At 46.1% G+C, this 21,425-nt stretch overlaps 1 protein-coding gene across 3 annotated transcripts in view; it reads right to left on the bottom strand.

The window, feature by feature from the left end:
• Positions 1-320: 320 nt before the first annotated feature.
• L3MBTL1 (L3MBTL histone methyl-lysine binding protein 1) overlaps positions 321-21,425 on the bottom strand; it is a 74,792-nt gene continuing 53,687 nt past the window's right edge. For 2 of the 3 annotated variants that reach the window (XM_029614325.1, XM_029614326.1), the window contains exons 18-19: positions 14,409-14,505; positions 12,048-12,208 (exon numbers count right to left, since the gene is read on the bottom strand). In XM_029614325.1, the coding sequence (XP_029470185.1) occupies positions 12,168-12,208; positions 14,409-14,505 (138 nt within the window). In that variant the 3' untranslated portion in view covers positions 12,048-12,167. Of the gene's footprint in view, positions 4,998-5,616; positions 5,680-6,908; positions 7,067-9,446; positions 9,497-12,010; positions 12,209-14,408; positions 14,506-21,425 lie in introns of those variants that run through there. The other variant, XM_029614327.1, reaches the window with a different exon arrangement.

Here is a 21,425-nt window from a genome sequence, read left to right as displayed (position 1 = left end):
AGCCTGCGGTCCCCCCAGGAGGAGCCCGTAGGGACCCGGGCCGCTGGGACTTAGGTGGGCCCTTGGAGACGATGGTCCAGAAGAAGTCCGAGGTCACGTGCCAGAGGGTCGCTGCTTACTAGTCCGAGGTCTGAAGTCTGAAGTCACACACCAGGAATCACCGCTAGCCGATCCGAAGTCAGGAACCAGGAACAAGGATCCAAAGCACAGGAAGACTCACCGAAGCAAGCAGACCTGACGAACGAAGAACATTGCCAAGTCAAGGAATGAGCAGAGGAAGTCTCCTTTTATACTTCCTCTGCTCTGGCTCATAGGAAACAGGTGAGTGTATTTAAAGGGATCAGGTCCCTTTAAATCTGACAAGGAGGCGCGGTCTCGTGCCTGAGGATGGCGGCAGCCATCATGGATTTCCTCCGTGTGGGAAACGCCGCTGGACGCCACAAGGGAGGAGCAGGGACGGCTCCCCACCCGGCGACCAGCACTGGGGTTCGATGCGGAGCGAAGGGTATTCAGATCGGCCACAGAACACAACACCATTACTAGCAACAATAGCATGGAATAGACTTAGTTTTTGGGTACTTGCCAGGTTCTTAAGGCCTGGATTGGCCACTGTTGGAAACAGGATGCTGGGCTTGATGGACCCTTGGTCTGACCCAGTATGGCATGTTCTTATGTTCTAGTTTAAAGTTCTGATGAGGTGATAGGACTCCTGGGCTGCAGTCCCACAGCATGGTCTTATGCCAAGTTTCTCACCTCCTTGTGCCTCACTATAACCCTAATATAACTGGACAATATTAGCTCTACTGGTCCTTCCTTCTCTTTGGAGGCCGTTGTGAAATCCGGGCATTACAATTGCTAGCACATACGTCTCCAAGGGGCTGTGACCATATGTGCCAGCTCTGTGGCTGCAGTGGGCGCATGGGCACCCCCAGTATTGAGTAAACTTCTTGACTTTGTCAAGAGTCGGGGAGTTTACATTGAGTTTAGCACAAACAACCATTTTGAACAGTTGGCTCCTATGGATACAACAAGTGTAAAAGACACCGAGAATCTGGTCGGCTGATTTTTTACAAAATATGGTGGTCTCAGCAGCAATATTAGCGTAGATCTCCAAAGCAGTCCCATTCAAGTAGTCTCATACTGAGAAGCTGTGCCTGGAGAAAAGTTTTGCTTCATGTCGTAAAGTCCCTTCATTAGTACACACTACATTTCTGCAACACACGTACTTGTGTCTGGTCTATCTCTGGTTCCTTTTCAGGAAGGTACAGATGTGACCAAGGTCCCACCTATTTACTAAATTTTGCAGATAGTGCGAGCTAAAATGACATATCCATTGGAAAACAATATTTCAATTGTTTTCTGTGTGTTGTTTCTCATCCAAAACAACACACAAAGTGACCTAGCAAATGTTGTTGATGTTTTTATGTCATTTTAAAACCATGGGGGCATCCCTATCAGAACGAGGCTTGCCCTGCTTGCTTGGCATCGGTACTGTGGAGCAGGGCCAGATTTTACATTACGCAGTCCATAGGCAAAGGCTTTCGCCCCTAGAAGCCAGCAGCGGGAGTGCCCGTTTTTTGTTTTTTTTTGGGTGCCTTCAGAATTTGGAACGTCAGGGCACACGTGTCTGTTATCCATGCCTAAATCTGCCCCTGCTGTAGAATGAGGAGCGAGGGTGGCACGGAGGGGGTTTGCCCGTTGCCTTCTGGGTGCTGGGAGCAGAAGCATTCCTCCCGCAGCCACCTGCATTCGCTCTCCTCACCCACGGTTTCCCCACCCCGTCCTTCACCAGCACCTCCCCAAAGCCCACCCCAGGAAGGCTGGGACAGCGCAGGACCCTCAGGTTTGTTTTTTTTTGTCATTTTAATGGTAGTACTCGTCACATAGCTTACTGTCTATGGCACAAATGTAACAAGTGTCGAGTGCATGCCTTCAAGTTTTTGGTTGGGAACAGAGAACAGCAGAGAGTATCCACCATGTCTTGCTAACAATTATCACTTGATGAACAAGTTAGTCTGAAGCCCATTTTCATCTCCCTCTCTTCTATACTTCAGATCTCTTCTGCTCTGTTTTCCCCACTCAGCCTCTACTCTTCCTTTGCTCTGGCCCCAGAAGCTAAATCAAGGGGGCCCAATTTATTTAAGGCATGGTAAGGCTATCGCAGGAAAACTTTCAGCGGGATTTACTGGCCTGCGTATCAAGTACCTCACCTTAGTAAACCCTGCAATGCTTTTCCACATGTTCCTGGCCATGGCAAGATGTGATAAGAGCCCTGTATCCCGGGGCTGCTGTTTTTTCAAGGGCTCACCTGGCCCCAAAAACCTTCTCCAGCCTCAAGTCACAGTATCACTGGGAGTCTAATGAGACCCTTCAGCTTTGCCATTCCCCACCTTGGTCTTTGTTGCAAAAAAAAAAACAAAACAAGAGAGACACATTCTTGGCTCCTTAGGCCCTGCCTCTACAATAAAAGCTCTGCCCCTTTCAAACAAAACTCTCCCCATCCCACCGGAATCCTTCCCTAAGCTTACTCTCAGTCCCCGAGGTCTAGTGGGGGCAGGAGTAATATTCATTCACTGCTGGCACCATTTTTCAAAATGGCTTCAGCTGACCCCTGACACTGCCTCTTTATGCAAGTGGAGGGGGGGGGGGGGCAGATTTTAATTATTTTATTTAAGAGGCTACTGGTGGCAGCAGTGGGAGACTGTGACAGGTCAGCATTCTGACACATTTTGTTTTGTAAATGACTCATATGAAACAGGGTTTCGTTGCATTTTTCATGTCAATTCAAAATGAGATTCACACCCTTACTATGCAGCTTCGGCCACCAGACGTAATCATGATTTATACAGAGTAAATGTGACACCCTCAGAAGCCTTGAGCATGGCCCAACCTTCTCTTCGAAACATTTGGCACCAGTGAAGAGAAACTGACTGTATTAGTGCACCATACAGCCGTAAGAAAAATGATGTCCTGAAGCTCCAGAGCCGGTTCCTGAATGATTAGTGGATCAACAGCTTGGTTGAGATGCTTTGTGATCCAAACGTGCATCCAGCATGTGCTCAGGGTCAAATTTAGGCAGAGGTAAAAAAAGGCACTTCTTTGGATGCTGAATTCTGCAGGTGCCAAAAAACTGGGACTCCCAGCCCTCTGCTGTCTGATGTCCAGGGGTGACCCTCTCAGTCCTCTGCCTGTGGGCGCTCTAATCCTAAACCATTGCCCGCAATCTGGCACAGAAGCTAAGAAATAAGGGCGCTCCTCATCAGCCCTGTAATGGCCAGACTGGATGACAATCACCCACTAGTTCTGCTTGTAAATAAAGGAGATCATCAATGGCACCTTATGATGAATGGCACATACTGGCACAAATGCCCTATCCACTTCCATAGGACAACAACCGGGGCGGTGTTGTGAGGAATGCTGCCGCTATAACATTCCTGCCAAGGCGTCGATTGCCAGAAAAGCGTCTTAAAGCAACTCAGCATGTAAATGCCGAAGACATCCTTCCACCTCATGTAGCAGAGAGCACAGTGTGTCACAGCTCGCCACTGCAGCCCGAGACGTGAGGTTAGAAGCAGAATATTAAGGTAGTGATAACGAACATAAGAGGGAACATTTTAGTTGAAAGACAATATTTTTGAAGAAAGAATAAGCTGTAAGCAGCTTATTAAAAAGCAAGCACACAGTCTGGATGTGTCCCCCCCCCCCAGCTGCTTAAAAGCAAGGAGTCAAGATACTTCATCTCCATGGGAAGCAGAGCCTGATTTGGTCCTGTCCATGCACACAGAGGGCATACAGATTGCACCACATTGTGCCCTTTGGCACACTACGACACAGTAACACACTGCCGATGCCTGCATGGGAACTTGTTCATGTTTTCAGTATGGAAACAAAGAGAGATGCTGGCACATATAAATACAAACCTACAGGGTCAGAGAAGCAAACGCTGACTTCAGGGACTCTGCACAATGGACCTATTGTATTGGAGTTTTGGGTCCTAAAAATAAAATCAATGTGATTGCCACTAGTCAGCAGCCAATCACATGGGTATGCATGTTATACTCAGTAAATGCACCAGTAAATTTTAAAACGTCCCTTTTTCTATTTTGGTCGTTTCATAATGCAAGTAATGCACCTCCTGACTGTACCATTCTCCCCTGGCCAATGAAAGTGTACAGAGAGGGAAGGGACAGATACACGCTAAGAATAGAAACACCCCCCCCCCCCCTTTCTGTTAATTTTTTAAACCTTTGTAAAGGGACATTTGGTAGGTGGAACTGGAGATGCTTTGAGATTCCCAGGATGCACGAGATTCTCGGTTAACAACATTCCTACATTCCAGCTGTGCACCTCCACGGGAAAAGAGCAAAACATTCCACCACACCCGAGATCTCTGCTAACACATCTCCTCCATCTGCTGGGCCTAATTGGTTCTCACTCTCTTCTCAGTGCATTCTGGGAAAATTAGGGCTGCAAGTCTCGTAGTGCCCTGAGCGAGGCAACCTGAATTCTGTCAGTATCAAAAGACAGATGACCTTAATTAATCAGGTTTGCGAGCAAAGGTTGTGCACGCGGGAAAAACACTCCTTCTCAAGACAAGCTAACAGCCTTCTGTCACTCACATGCCAAGGGCAATCTTGCACTGTCCCAAATGGGTACAGATTCTTTCACGCAGAGGAGGAGAACAAAAGCGGGGAACAACAGTAGGGTGAGCGCAGAAGGGGAAAACGGACAGAGACAGACAGAAAGCGAGAGCTCATAAGTGCACGGGATTTTTAAACAGCGGCTGCTCTCTCTCTGTTTGACCCAAAAGGAGGTGTTGGCGTGGCACCTTGGTGCCGACAGCTGGCACACCGCTGTAGCTGTCACTTTAAAGTGTCATCAGCGTTTTTGAACATAAGGATGGCGTTGTAGATCTTGAGAGCGGGACCCAGCTTGACGCTCAGAATCTTCACAATGTCAGCTTGAGTCAATAAAAGAAAAGCCTCACCATCGATCATCTGCAAGGAAGAAAGCGAGACAACAAAGACAAATAAGACATTCCTTGGGTTAGAGGGCAGGGACGGCGCACAACAGCCTCTTAATCTTCAAAATCCTGTTTTAGTTATCAGTGAGCTGAATCTGGCCGTCAAAACATATACCCCTGCTGGTTTGTGCAGATCACAAGAAACACACTTCAGGTTATTCTGCTTAAGAGAGTTAGGGACTGGAAGAGCAGGGGTGATTTCAGTCAGGTTAGGATGCATTGCTAATAAAACATACAGGAATCCAGGACTAGAATAGCAAGGAGTCAGGTCTAACATACAACCACAGGAACCTAGGACTGGAGGAACACTGAATGCTGCAAGCCATGATTAAAGTATGCTTGTAAAATTGGAATAGCAGGAATAGGATATTAAAAAGGATAGCACAGGACAGAAATGAGGTGCATTCATAGAACCTTAAGGATGCCAGGACAGGAACTGAGGCAGAGGTAAGGTGAGGGGAGGAGAAGGGCATGGGGCAGGGACTCCGGACTGGAATAGCAGGGGTTGCAGTGGATCGCCCCTTTCTAAACCTGATTGTCCGTCCGTCCTTATAATCCCGCCCTCCATCAAATACCCCATCCTTCCCCCTCACCTCATTCTTGAAGAGTTTGGCCTGATCCTCACAACCCGTCAGATTCTGAACAAAGCCGAAGACCTGAAGAAATTGGCAGGACAAAAATCGTAAGCCCACGGCAATGCACGTGTTCATTAATACAGAGAAGGCACTGGAGACAATTCAAGTGAAAAAAAAAAAAAGAATCTTCAGCAACAAGAACAGTTTGTGCAGTGGTACAGGAGACCCTGAGTTTGAGTCAGGGCTTGGGCGAGCCCTCGAGAGAAGGAACTGAACTTCATGGAGGGAGGAAAGGCAGCTGCTGACTGTGCTGACCTCTTGCTGGCCAAAGACTATCTCTGAGAGCTGGCTTCAAAGGAGACTGCCCTCCGGGCTCCTTGGCCAGTGAGAGGACTGGTGTCATCCAGCTTTATCCTTTGGGCAGGAAGAGGATCATATTTAAAAAAAAAAAAAAAAAAAAAAGGGGGACAAAAATAGGAGGAGAAACAAACTTCAGTGATTTTATTTTTGTAAGGGAAGGCTTAATCCCTCCAGGTTGGTGAGGAACCAAATAATTCCAAACCCCCAGTAGGGTCAGGTGGTAGAATATCAAGCAGCCATATTCTACAAGGCCTCAATGTGAGGTCAAGAAGGATCCATCCTCATTTCATGGCTGAGACCTTATATTTGAACTTAGCGGGAAAAAAAAAAGTTAACAATAGCTGCAGACCTGTCAAAAAAGAATAACCAAGTAGCCTGGGTCTGCAGGAGAACTTCCTGCCCTCTTCTGTAAAACCTTTCAGGTTGTAGTGAGGCTACATCTCTCAACTTTCTGACAGTCAGGAAGAGGAGGCATAGGAGCAACCGAACCTTGTGGGTCGTCTTCTGCCTCTTATTGCGGGACTTTAGTAAAACACGGGAACATCCCTCCTGCCCTGTCAGAATCCAAATCAAATTCCTCATTTTGTTTGCTTGGCATATTTCTTTTGGCTCTAGTTATGAACCACAGCACCAGCTGGCAGGGTAAGCTTTCCTTGTGTTCAAGTTCCGGCCCTTGCACAGAAAATATTCAATGGCAAAAATCTAATGTTATTACTACAATATATCTGTAATATTAATCATGGCACATCTTGCTAGGGGAAGCACTTCTTGGTCGTGCCTGCTTTTCCTTTACCAAGTAAAACCAACACTGAAATGCAAAGAAAAAAAGGGGAGATTATAAGAATATCTGTCTGGGATGATAAAGGGTCAGTGAATCTTGCCTGGAGACAAAGTAGATGACGGGTTGAAGTCCTTCCCAGCACCATCTGGCTGCAGTATCTGTTTCTTACCTCCTCAGTCGTCCACTTGGCCACAGTGGCTGCCGTGATGCCAGCCACACCTGGCAGGAGCTTGCAGTGCTGCTCCCAGCAGAGGGACAGGGAGCGGTCGGGGTGGGCGGACAAGGCTGACATGAAAAGAGACTGGTGCATGCTGTCCGGGGAAATGGCTGCAAGTGAGAATCACATTAATACTGCAGTGAAAAACCACTTTTGCTGTCACTTCTTTCACTTTTCCCTTAGTCAAAGACTCTACATAAGAGAGCTCAGCTCTAAAACAGGCATTGCTTTCTGGGAAGCTCATAAAGTCCAACTAGGGTGAAATGTTCCTTTTGAGAAGGCTTAGGGCACAAACACAACGGAGAAATTCACTCTTCATTTCGCTAATGCAAAGAATGAAATGCACGTCTATCCGCTCTCTTACTCCTCAGAAGCCTCTGATGAACTGCAAGAGTGCGGTGCTTCCGAGAAGGTTCTGCAGGGCTGAGGGTGGGATGGGATAAAGTCGGGGTGGAAACAGGTATTCTCTTGATACACTCCAAGCCTGAGAGAAAGTCACTTTTAAAACAACGGCCTTCTCTTCTCTTTTTTTTATTTTTTTAGTGTACTGCATTATATTGCTGTACACACTCTATGGGTATACCTGGAAATACTCTGGGTGTGGCCCGGAGACTCCAGAATTATGAAGGTATTGCTGGGCCTCTGAGCCAACACCCAAAATCTCCAGGTGCTCCTCCTCCTCCTCCCTGCCTGTGCAGCCCAAGAAGAAAAAGATGCAGGAGCCACACGGGAAGGAAGGAGGAGGAGGAGCGAGCGTCAGCCCGCCCAGAAAAAAGAAGCAGCATCTGTCCGCATGGCAAGGCCACGGGGACAGATTCCATCTTTCAGCGGCCTGAGAAGATTGAGGGCTGTGCAGAGCCTCTCCTGCGATGGCCTGAGAAGAGAAAGCAGCAGGGCCGAAATACACCTCATCCTGTGGCAGCCTGAGAAGAAGCAGCCCACAGGCAAGGGGAGGCCAAGGCCCTGATAGAGTGTGGGTATATGTGAGAGAGAGTGTGTGTGTGTGTGAGTGTGAGAATGAGAGAACATATGAGAGTTAGAACTTGTGTGTGTGTGTTTGTGTAAGAGGGACAGCATGTGAGAGCCTATGTATGTGTGCGAGTATGTGAGAATGAGAGCCTGTATGTATGTGAGAGAGACAGCAGGTGAGTTAGAGTGTATGTGTGTCTGTGTGTGAGAGAATCTGTATATGTGAGAGACAGCATATGAGTGAGAGCCTGTATGTGTGAGAGATGAAGGGAAGAAGACAGGAAGAGAGAACAGAAATAGAAAAAAAAAGAGACCCTGTAAAAGGAATATGGAAAAGACCAAGAAGGATAATGTGGGGAAAAAAGGCTGGGACCAACTAATTAGAAAAATAAAATCAGACAACAAAGATAAAAATATAAAACAAAATTTTGAGATTTTGATGACTGGCATTAGTAAATGTGCATTTTATATTTGTATTTTGTTCTTTCAGTATTCCACTGTTCAGAGTCTGCATGTTTCTGTTTCTAATTTGTGGACCCTTATTCTGTAATAGGTAAAGATCTGTCTGTGTTCTGCATATGTAATGGAGGTGCAGTATATCTGCTAGCATGTAGTTGTTCTGTAAGGATTTCTAGCAGTATGGCTTGTTCAGTTTCCCCAGTAGGTGGTTTATTAGTGTTCTAGGGCATAGAATAATATTTGATTACTGCCTTTTCATAGATAATAAGGTTGGATATGGTATGGCAAGGTTCTAGGTGGTTTGTGTTACTGCACAAAGTGTTTGGCAGCGTTTGGTTTGCTGTACTTGAGCTGAGTGTGTGTGTTTGGAAGAGCAGGAGAGTTGACAGAGTGTAAATGCGCGTTAAGAGTCTGGGGGTGAATGAAAGGAATGAGTGTGTGTGTGTCGTGAGAATGCGCATGTCTGTGTGTGAGAGTATGAGAGCGAACCTGCGAGTGGGCTAGTGTGCGTGTATATGGGAAAGTTTGTGTGCATGCTGCTGCTGGTGCGAGCGAGCGTGCGTGGCCTCCCCACCCAGTGCTGCTGCTGGTGCACGCACACGCCCTCTGCCCTCCCCCCTCAATCCAAAACAATCTCAGGGTGCTTGGAAAGCAAAAGCTCCCAGGTATGTCTACGGGAACATTTCAGCCGGCTAATTCGGACGTTCATGAGTTTAAAGTGTGAAACGCCACTGGCCAGCATCTTTGCAGAGGGGGCTGCAAATTCCCCGCTTTCCTGCTTCTCAGCTCGCTGCTAAGCCGCTCTTCCACTCTGCTCCTCCTGCACCACAGCAGATTCGGGGATGGGGGGGAGGGGGAGAGGGCCCACAGCCTATCACCGGGAGAAAGCGACATCTCCGTTTCCCCGAGGGCTTTCAAACCTTCTCACTTGGGGATCTCGACTGCTGCCCTGACTACATTTTTTGGCACAGTGGCTACCAGGCCATATGTGCCAACCATGTTAAAGTTTGTTAATTAATATGCTCTCAGTCACCGGGGGAGGGGGAGAAAAATGTCACTTACTCTGGAAGTCTTCCTGCTGAATCTTACGATACTTTGGTGGCCGTCCAATCCTGCCAAGACAAGAGAGAGAGAGAAGTTTTCCCAAGCTCTCCTATCCTGTAACTCAAGCTACGTACTCTCCTCTGATTTTATACAGATCTTTTTTTTTTATGCACACAGGGACCGAGGAGCCTAATCAGAAGAGCTTCCAGATAAGTAAAAAATGAACTGAACCTGTGAAACAAGAGAGATGGGCTGAGAGATCTATGGATCTTCTTTGCTGCTTATGAGAACCAGTTCACCTCATGATCCCAGGACAAATGGTTTTTTCCCAGCCTTCACTCTTTCCATGCTCAGATTCAGGAAAAATGTTGCTTTAAGGTTCCGATCACTGCTTGTGAACAGCAAAAAAACAATGCATGGGTTACAACCCCCCCTGGATCCAGGGAAGGGTTTGGGGGTCTGATCTGCCGATCACACGCCCATTTATGTGGTACAGCAGAACCTTCTTTTTTGGAACACAGTTTCCTGTCCCTCATATACGAAGGTCATTAGTTAACCTTGACAACGGTGCGATTACCACCATGGATCTGTATCTGCAGGGTGAGGGGTTCATCTGTTCCAACAACCTTTCTGTTACCTTGCTGGAGCTGTTCCCCTGTCATTGCCTGATCTGCTGGGCACCAGATCCACAAAAGGTAACTTCTCAAACCACTGATGTGTCTTCTGTAAAAGACATCTGGTCCCCCCCCCAAAAAACTGGTGTGCTTCTGTTCAGGAGTTTAGAATCAGAGTAGATTGCACTGAATGGCACATGACCCCAGATAAATGCCCCTCCCCTCCCCTCCAGTAAGATGTAATCGCCCTTCAAAGGGGGCCACCATATAAAATCTTGTTGAGCCTATTATTGTGAACGCCATCACCTCTTGACATAGGATCCTGTGATTTTGGAAACAGCATCTGCTCTAAAAGTCAGTTCTTCTTTGTGTCCATTCATGTGCCACCCATAACCAAATCCATCAGTACAGTAGTAATAAGAATTAGACTTTTGAAGTCTTCACAAGAATGCAGGGCCACATACGGAGCTGCAGCAATTTCATTCATGACATGCAGTAACCCTAAGAGCGAGATTCTTGCTGTCCCAGTATCAAAATAAAATATATAATAAAAAGGACTGGTCCCTGATTTTATCTTCAAATCGGGCCTTTTGCTCTCTGGGTCCACCGGGGCTGCGGATGCTGCAGAGGCAATGGTCACTAGGGATGTGAATCGTTTTTTGACGATTTAAAATATCGGCCGATATTTTTTAAATCGTCATTAATCGTTAAAGAGTGCGATACAATAGAAATTCCACCGATTTATCGTGAAAAAATCGTTAATCAGGTTAGTGCACACTAACGGGAGTTAGGACACAACCTAAAATCCCACCCGACCCTTTAAAACCGCTCCCTTAGCCTCCACCACCCTCCCGACCCCCCAAAAAACGTTTTAAAATTACCTGGTGGTCCAGCGGGGGTCCTGGGAGCATTCTCTCGCGCTCGGGCTGTTGGCCGATAAACAAAAAACCCACCCTGACCCTTTAAAACCGCTCCCTTAGCCTCCACCACCCTCCTGACCCCCCAAAACGTTTTAAAATTACCTGGTGGTCCAGTGGGCCCCGGGAGCGATCTCCCGCTCTCGGGCCGTCGGCTGCCACTAATAAAAATGGCGCCGATGGCCCTTTGCCCTTACCATGTGACAGGGTAACCGTGCCATTGGCCGGCCCCTGTCACATGATAGGAGCACTGGATGGCCGGTGCCATTTTTATTAGTGGCAGCTGACGGCCCGAGAGCAGGAGATCGTTCCCGGGGCCCACTGGACCACCAGGTAATTTTAAAACGTTTTTTGGGGGGGGTGGGTCGGGAGGGTGGTGGAGGCTAAGGGAGCGGTTTTAAAGGGTCGGGGTGGGTTTTTTGTTTATCGGATCGGGCACAGCCGATAAAAAAAAAAACGATTGGGCCGGACGAAAAAAAATGCACGATTTGAATCGGAACCGGAACCGAACCGATTCCGGTTCCGATTCACATCTCTAATGGTCACAGCCCTTGGGAGGGAGTAATTGCTTGAGGGTGACACCTAGTGGCCAGATTCAGGGCCCATGATTGGAAGGAGTTTCTAGTGCATGGCCCCCAAGACCGTCACTGCTATGAGCAGACTAGGGACAGGGGGGGGGCCGAAGTCAAACAAGGGAAAAATGCCTGAGTAACTGCAAATGAAGGCTCCTGGTGCCAGCTTTCAGCCCTGGTTCCGAATGAGCCAGAAATAAAAAGAAGCAGGAGGAAACTGCGAGTCAAAAAAAAAAAAAAGGAAAGATAAGCAGGTTTTGTTTTTTTTTAAAGAGGCCGTTTCCAAATTTGGCTGCTAAGTGACTACAGCGCTCATTTCCAATAATATTCTTAAACAGGTCTGCAGTAGCCCTTTAAGTGATGGGTACCGAGCCCCTCCTGCAACTCCTGTCCTCGACCCTTCTGGCCTGTGCAGCTGTGAAAGGCGACCTGCGCTTGCGATCCACCAGCAGCGTGAGGTACGCTCTTCCCCACCTTACCTTCCGTGGTGTCGGGATTTTTTCCGCTGAGAGAAGGTGATTAGGTTACGCCTGCGGGCTGAGGGCTCTGTGTCTGAGAAGTCAGCCTTCAGCCGGCCCTGGTTCTTCTCCGCCAGCGGGCAGCCCGAGAGGCAGTGATGGGCTGTGAACCTCCCCGTTACATGCCCTGAGCCATCACAGCCGGGGGTGGGGCATTTTCTAGAAAAAAAGAAGAAGAAGAAGGGCCCGGGAGGATAAGGCAGACACCATGCCAAGGATTCCCTTTCAGAGGCTGGACTTCTAGTCAGGGTCGGCCTGCGGGCTGCCTGGCAGGTGCAGAGGGAACCCGGGGAAGTCTGCCCCCGGCCGCCATCCCCCCTCCCCACCAGCTCTTTGTATCGGGGGGGGCACGGACACCGCCATAGAGGGCACCATTCTCAATGCCTGCCGTCCGCACAGGGTTGCCACCACTGTGAAGCCGGCCTTCCCTTCAGAACGAATGCCAAGCAAGTTAGCACTCAGCCACCAAAGAATATATATATATATATATATATACACACACACAACTAAACTATGCAAAACTCAGGCAACTTTGGTTTGTGTATGCAACATGTTAAAGTCCATCTATCACACTGCTTTTCAATTTGTACCAGCTGCTGGCGGGTGACCTTCACAGACAGCCGGGATTCTTCCCTCTGAGTTCACATCCACTAACAGATGGCCGCGCTTCTTCAGATACTTATCCGGTTTTTACATCTGCTGCCTCAGCACTTCTCCTCCCATCAAGGCTGGGGAAACAATGCACCCACAGGTGGAAGAAAACAGCAGACCTGCAGACAGACCTGCCATCAGGCTCCAAAGTACTCAGCAGGGCAGATGTGGACTTCCCAAACCCGTCCCCGGTGACTCCCCCAGTCAGGCGGCTTCCCGGGGGCAGCTGCAGTGAATATGCAGGAGATGAACATGTGCAGGTGCAGGGTCTCCGCTGCACGGAAATTTATCTTCTGTATATTCAGCGATGGTGACCGCCTGAAAACCCGACTGGGCCTACGCGGTCATCAGAACAGGTTTGGGAAGCCCCCACGCAGATCAATTTTCAAAGCGTTAATCGGCCATCTCTAAACATTTTCCCCTCGACACAGATAAAAGAGCCACGCATGTCCTTTCAGCTGCGTTGGGAGAAGTTCCTGTGGGCATGTTTAGGTTGGGGGGGGGGGGAGCGCCTGCAGGAAGACAGCACTTTAAAATCTCCCCCCGCGCTTTTCCTGCAAAAAAAATCTACCCACAAGAGAAAGCAGGAGGAAGCGACCGCATGTACTTTTTGTCCGCTATGAGCTGCGAAGCAAAATGTACGCGCGGTGGAAGAGTTTAAAATCTGCCCTCCTTAGAGGTCAATTTTCAATCGGATACCTAAGCAAACTGGCTGCTGAAAAATGCCCTCATCCCCGAGCACGCATGCTTTTAGCCGGACAGAGTGGAGGTGCTCCTGCCTGGGGTGAGTTTAGGGCGGGGTTGGAAATCGGAGCAGGCAGATTGCATTTTCATATGGGAGTGCATTATTTGTCAGAAAAAAAAAAAAATCTGTATGTATTTTCCCTCTGAGCCTTAGGGGGAGGATGCGTGGTTGCTTTGGATGTAGAGGTGGGGAAGGGGCACTATTACCCACATACGGGGTGGGAAATTTTCAGATAGCCCCTTACCACGGGGCAAAAACACCATTTTACCTGGGCAAATCCCTTTGAAAAGTGCTCTCCCAGATGTGCGATGTTGGGACACACAGCGAGCACCGACACCTGCTGGGCTCAGATGCAGCGTTTTGTTTTTCATAGAAAGCCACAAGGGGCAATCTCCAAAGAGGCTTGGATTTGCCCAGATAAAGCGGCCTCCCGACTCATGCCAGCTAACGGTAAGTGCAAGATTCCTGAACACGCGGGGGGGGGAGGCGCTCCCGCAGCTGCGTTTGGGGCACGATGGGAAATAATGCACGGAGGATTCTGTTTTCAAACCCACGCGCACTGCTTTCCATAAAGATTCTACGGGGACCCTCGGTACCTGTGGCAATCTGCAGAAGGAGACTTCTTTTAATTTTCACAGCAAAAGTCTGAGGATGACCCCCCCCCCCTCAATGCCCGATTCAGGCAAGGAGAAGTGCAAGAACCCTGCAAGACTGTCACGGTTTTCCCCCGACGACTCATCTTTTGTCCAGGGAAAAAAATATCCACGGAAATAAAAGCTCCGAGCAAGAGCTCGTGCCAAGGTGCTGTGGGACTGCTGGTCAAATTGAAAAGTCAGGCGAGAAGCCCAGATCTTTCTGGAGATGCACACAAACAGTCTTTTGCCTATTTTTGCCCCCAACTTTAATTCAGCCTTTGAAGTGGAAGCAATTGCTCCCTCTGCCTGCTGGCGAGGGGCCCCTCACCTGTGGAAGCTGTACTTGGAGCTCTTCGGGTGCGTGATTCCTTTACAGCCCAGCGACGGGCAGCTCCCGTGACTGGAGGAGGTCGACTCTTTGGGTCCTGGAGCAGAAAAAAACAAAAGAGAGTCACTCTGAGCACAAACATGTTCCCAACATGCAAACTCGTCGGGCAGAATCGCAGAGCACGACCTCCAGGCCAGGAGTGCACCTCACAGCCAGAGCGGAATGAATAAAGTTCCAGTGGGCGGCCGGGGTCCAGACCCCTGGCGAGGGAGATGCCCAGAAACTGCCCTCAGAAAAGTCTGCCCCTCTCAAAACTTGCCATGGCGAGTCCACCTAGTGCCCCATGAACTGGATACGCATGGTCCAGATATTCCTTCGTCACTTTACAAGGAAACAAAATTGTATAGAACCGCCAGGTCCCACAAGGGGGTGTTATGCCTTTTTAGAAGACAAGAAGATGCAGGATCTGAACCACGTATGACAACCAGGGAAGACTAAATTGAGTATGCCTTACAAATCAAAGATAACACGGGCCCACTTATTTGCAGATATTTATGGTACTATAACTTTTCAGTTATTCTCTGTTCTTTAAAAAAATGGGCACATATAGTTTTCAGCACTGGCGTGATGCAATGATGGAACACGTGTGACCAAACCTTGCAGTTTTTATTGGTAATGACTTAATAAATAGAAAAAATGACGGGTAAAAATGGCAGGATTTCCATGGTTTACATGCTTCACGGGATATAACTGCATGTCTGGGAAGTAATTTTTATCTACCACATTTTTTTACATTTAATTTTCAAGGATGCTCACTGCATATTATTTTGATTTAAGATGCTAAGGTGTAAAATGTTTTTGCGTTTGCTAGAAAATGTTACACCACATGACTCTAGAGAGAGGAAAAACAAAACTGGGGCTTTGCACCCTCTGGCTGGCAGAGCGGTTGCCTGTTCCTTAGCTTCTGGTTCAACAAACTGAGTGGATGGCGACCCTTTATGACATCAGACAGAAACTGGCTTTTATTATATAGGAATACTCTATAGAACGTGAGCTCAGGTGATGCTGGTATCATGAGTGCGCTTTCATTAAGGCGAAAGTTTATTGTTGATTAAATGTCAGCATTCAAAGGATGTGTCTTATAAAATAAAAACATGTGCACGACAATTAGGTCTATTCACTTGGATATTGGTGCACTATTGTAAACCGTTATGATGGTAAATAACTTAATGACGGTATATAAAAACCCTTAAATAAATAAATAAATAAATCCAAAGCAAGGACCTTTGGCTCTGTAATGGGTAAATAAACCAAGGACATATTTTCCTGAGGTTTGTACCGTGCTCAGCACGAGCAGCAGGGCCGGAAGACCTGCTGCGATGTAGAAAAGTGAAGCCAGGCAGCAGACTTTAAACATCATGGAAAGGGCTTCACCAGGGTGGGTTGGAGACTCAGGTGGAAGGGGAACTGATTTTACAGGTGCACTTGTGTCAGATACTTGACCTGCTTGTTCTTTAAGGTTGGGGGCTATTCTTAAATCCAACTCAAGATCAGAAGACCTCAGAAGTTATGAATGGAAAGTGTCTTATATACTAATAATCTAAAAAATACCCAATCAGTTGGCACAGTGACCGTGAGCTATTAAAATTTGTAGGTGCCACTGCTATTCTAACAAATCTTTTGTTATTGGGATCCACCATAAGGCAGAGACAGTTTCAGCATTAAGGCTTTCAGGGGAGCCATGCAGTTGCTTGGGGGTTGTCCATCGCCGGACACGAGCCACTCCCTGTTTCCCTCCACCCTCATAATCCCTTCTTTCCCTACTCTTCCTCCATTGCACCCTGTATGATCTTCTCTCTCAACTCCGCTCCTTGGTTTTCTTTATCCCCTCCTCCCTCTCCCCAGCTTGATCTATTCCCTTTCATCTCTCCCTTCCCATCTGCCCATGATCTCCTCCCTTCTCCCCCACCCCCATGTTTCTCTCCCTTTCATCACCTCTCCCTCTGCTCAGCTCAAACTATTTGTGTCTGCTTCCTCTATCAGAAGGCTTCACTTTTAAGATGTGAACGCATGGTGCCAACAGGTCTCCAAAGACCATGGGGCTCCACCCATTCAAACCGGAACTTGAAGCCAGCTGGCGGAGAATGCAAATGTGGGTATGACTGAGCTGCTTTCTCCCTGCCCACAAAAGAGAGGGCGAGATCATTATTGTAAATCAAAGGCTTAGAGAAGCATTTTATTAAGCTAAATATTTCTCCCTCTGCCAGCAATTCCTAAAATGATAATGGTGACATGTAAAGAACACTTTGCAGTCCTTTTGTTTTTCTGTCATAGAAGAAATACCTAAGGATTGACTCCAGCAGATGTTTGTTTGAAAGAAAAATGTCCAACCTTATTAATGATGGGTACTTGAGCACTATATTTCCTTCTGAAGTGTTAAAAAATGGGGAAGACTGGTGTCATTGATACAAGTTAAGAAGCATGTGGTCCTATCAGCAAAGCCATCCACTGGCCAAAAGTGACACTTAGTGGACCTTATTGGAGAGAGAGGATACTAGAACCTATTATAATTAACTATTCCTGTTCTGCCTATGAAATACTATTTTATATTTGAACTTCTGAATTGTATTAATTTATTTTATTATTTATTAAAATATTTATTATTCGCCTATAACAGACAAACTGTGCTAGGTGAATTACAGTGCGTAGAATTAAAATACAAACAGTACATCAAATTAAAATGCAAAATTAAATAAAACACGAATAACTTAAAAAGAACAAAAATGCCAATGGCTGAATCTACATGTGACACATAATATTTTCACAAAAAGCCTCGTGAAGATATAGGGCTCTAGGATGCTTTCAAAATATTATATCATCCAATTTCCTCAATGCCTCTGGAAGGGTATTCCAAGCTTCAGGACCTGCCAGGGAAAAAGCCCAACATCTGGTAACAGACAAATGAGCTAGCTACCTTAACGGAGGAGTTTGCCAATAGCAAATGTCCTGAAGAACGCAGTTCTCTACTAGGGGCATAACTTTGTAATAGATGCTTAACATGCTCGGGGACATTACCTTTTAAAAACATAAGAAGAACATAAGAAAATGCCATAATGGGTCAGACCAAGGGTCCATCAAGCCCAGCATCCTGTTTCCAACAGTGGCCAATCCAGGCCATAAGAACCTGGCAAGTACCCAAAAACTAAGTCTATTCCATGTTACCATTGCTAATGGCAGTGGCTATTCTCTAAGTGAACTTAATAGCAGGTAATGGACTTCTCCTCCAAGAACTTATCCAATCCTTTTTTAAACACAGCTATACTAACTGCACTAACCACATCCTCTGGCAACAAATTCCAGAGTTTAATTGTGCGTTGAGTAAAAAAGAACTTTCTCCGATTAGTTTTAAATGTGCCCCATGTTAACTTCATGGAGTGCCCCCTAGTCTTTCTATTATCCGAAAGAGTAAATAACCGATTCACATCTACCCGTTCTAGACCTCTCATGATTTTAAACATCTCTATCATATCCCCCCTTAGCCGTCTCTTCTCCAAGCTGAAAAGTCCTAACCTCCTTAGTCTTTCTTCATAGGGGAGCTGTTCCATTCCCCTTATCATTTTGGTAGCCCTTCTCTGTACCTTCTCCATCGCAATTATATCTTTTTTGAGATGTGGTGACCAGAATTGTACACAGTATTCAAGGTGCGGTCTCACCATGGAGCGATACAGAGGCATTATGACATTTTCCGTTTTATTCACCATTCCCTTTCTAATAATTCCCAACATTCTGTTTGCTTTTTGACTGCCGCAGCACACTGAACCAATGATTTCAATGTGTTATCCATTATGACGCCTAGATCTCTTTCTTGGGTTGTAGCACAATGTGGAACCCAACATTGTGTAATTATAGCATGGATTATTTTTCCCTATATGCATCACCTTGCACTTATCCACATTAAATTTCATCTGCCATTTGAATGCCCAATTTTCCAGTCTCACAAGGTCTTCCTGCAATTTATCACAATCTGCTTGTGATTTAACTACTCTGAACAATTTTGTGTCATCTGCAAATTTGATTATCTCACTCTTCGTATTTCTTTCCAGATCATTTATAAATATATTGAAAAGTAAGGGTCCCAATACAGATCCCTGAGGCACTCCACTGTCCACTCCCTTCCACTGAGAAAATTGTCCATTTAATCCTACTCTTTGTTTCCTGTCTTTTAGCCAGTTTGCAATCCACGAAAGGACATTGCTACCTATCCCATGACTTTTTACTTTTCCTAGAAGCCTCTCATGAGGAACTTTGTCAAACGCCTTCTGAAAATCCAAGTATACTACATCTACCAGTTCACCTTTATCCACTTGTTTATTAACTCCTTCAAAAAAGTGAAGCAGATTTGTGAGGCAAGACTTGCCTTGGGTAAAGCCATGCTGACTTTGTTCCATTAAACCATGTCTTTCTATATGCTCTGTGATTTTGATGTTTAGAACACTTTCCACTATTTTTCCTGGCACTGAAGTCAGACTAACCGGTCTGTAGTTTCCCGGATTACCCCTGGAGCCCTTTTTAAATATTGGGGTTACATTTGCTATCCTCCAGTCTTCAGGTACAATGGATGCTTTTAATGATAGGTTACAAATCTTTACTAATAGGTCTGAAATTTCATTTTTTAGTTCCTTCAGAACTCTGGGGTGTATACCATCCGGTCCAGGTGATTTACTACTCTTCAGTTTGTCAATCAGGTCTACCACATCTTCTAGGTTCACCGTGATTTGATTCAGTCCATCTGAATCATTACCCATGAAAACCTTCTCCATTACGGGTACCTCCCCAACATCCTCTTCAGTAAACACCGAAGCAAAGAAATCATTTAATCTTTCTGCATTGGCCTTATCTTCTAAGTGCCCCTTTAATCCCTCGCTCATCTAGTGGTCCAAGTGACTCCCTAACAGGCTTTCTGCTTCGGATATATTTTTTAAAGTTTTTACTGCGAGGTTTTGCCTCTACGGCCAACTTCTTTTCAAATTCTCTCTTAGCCTGTCTTATCAATGTCTTACATTTAACTTGCCAACGTTTATGCTTTATCCTATTTTCTTCTGTTGGATCCTTCTTCCAATTTTTGAATGAAGATCTTTTGGCTAAAATAGCTTCTTTCACCTCCCCTTTTAACCATGCCGGTAATCATTTTGCTTCTTTCCACCTTTCTTAATGTGTGGAATATATCTGGACTGTGCTTCTAGAATGGTATTTTTTAACAATGACCACGCCTCTTGGACATTTTTTACTTTTGTAGCTGCTCCTTTCAATTTTTTTCTAATAATTTTTCTCATTTTATCAAAGTTTCCCTTTTGAAAGTTTAGCACGAGAGCCGTGGATTTGCACACTGTTCCTCTTCCAGTCATTAAATAAAATTTGATCATATTATGATCACTATTGCCAAGCGGCCCCACCACCGTTACCTCTCTCACCAAGTCCTGTGCTCCACTGAGAATTAGATCTAAAATTGCTCCCTCTCTCGTTGGTTCCTGAACCAATTGCTCCATAAAGCTATCATTTATGTAATGCTTTAAATGCTAATACCAGAAGCTTAAATTTTACATGCTGATTTACAGGCAGCCAGTGTACTTTTATCAAGGATGGCGTAATATGGTCATGATGGCATTCCCCAGTAATTAGCCATGCTGCCGAATTCTGAAGGATCTTCATAGTTTTCACATTTAAGGCTGACAACCCAACATAAAATGAGTTGAGGTAATTAATAGATATTAAAATGTACGCCTGTAAAACAGTACGAATGTCCCCGGGATCAAGAATGAATTTTAAAAGGCATAGAAGGTGCAGCTTGTAAAAATGATCAATTCTAGAGAAGCAAATAGCTTCTGTTTTGGAAAAATTCAACATTAGATGATTCTCACACATCCAAACATTTATAATCATAAAAGTCTTGCTAATCTGGTGTAACACTGTCTGTAGAGCTTTCTTAATAGGGAAAATAATCTGGATAACATCTGCGTACATTCTAAAGTTAACAGCCTGACAACCCAATAAAGAATAAAATGGTCTTAAGTATAGATTGAATCAGGTCACAGAAAGGACCGACCCCTGCGGAATTCCTGCAAGCAGAATATCATTTTTTTTCTAGGGTTTTGTTTTTTTTTAAAAGAGATAGTACCATTAAGTAACTATCTCAAAAGAACCCTAACTAAACCTTTTCTCTTTTTTTTTTTGTTTTTTTTAGCTAAAGACTAACTACAGACTGCAGGATTTTGCACCTCCACCATCTGCTGGAGGCAGAGAAATACTGACACTGTGGGTGGCACCTCATGGTATAGGGGAGAATCAGTCAAAATGTCTCTGCCTCCATCTGCTGGTGGGGAGGCAAAACCCAGGAGTCTGGACTGATCCAGGTACGTACAGGGAAATACCAATCTGAGGGATTATTGTCAAGAGATACCTGCTGATGTCTTGAATCTAAATAAGAGGAAAACCAGTTAAAAATCTGACCTTTAATCCCTGAGTCTTTTAGACGCTCCAAAAGGACACTGTGCGCTACGGTGTCATATGCAGATGATGTATCCAAAAAACTCACTATTAATGGTGTATCTTTGCATCAGTGCTGTTATGGCTCCAGTTCAGGCAGAGTGTGGGGAACACCACCCTCGGAATGGCGCAGAATGGCATGACAAAGCTGGAGCAAGGCTTGGACAGGAACAGCGTGCAAGTAATATTGGAACTAAAGCTTAGACAGGAACAGTGTGCAGGTAAGGCTGGACCTGAAGTTTGGACAGGAACAGACTAAGACAGGGCGAGACAAGGACAAAACAGAACATGGAACATACAGGCCTGAAGGCAGTGATACAGGAAGGCCCTGAGGAGCAGGACAAGGAGAGGCCTAGGTAGGCCACAGAGTAAGCTCTATATAGGCTAGAAGACAGGGCAAAAGCAAGAAGGCCCAAAGGGCACAAGGCAAGGGTCAGAAGGCCTATGGGCCACAAGGCAAGGCAAGGCAAGTTT

Source organism: Rhinatrema bivittatum, chromosome 8, assembly GCF_901001135.1.
Source record: "Rhinatrema bivittatum chromosome 8, aRhiBiv1.1, whole genome shotgun sequence".
Lineage (NCBI taxonomy): Eukaryota > Metazoa > Chordata > Amphibia > Gymnophiona > Rhinatrematidae > Rhinatrema > Rhinatrema bivittatum.
This window is presented reverse-complemented; position numbering and strand designations above follow the sequence as displayed.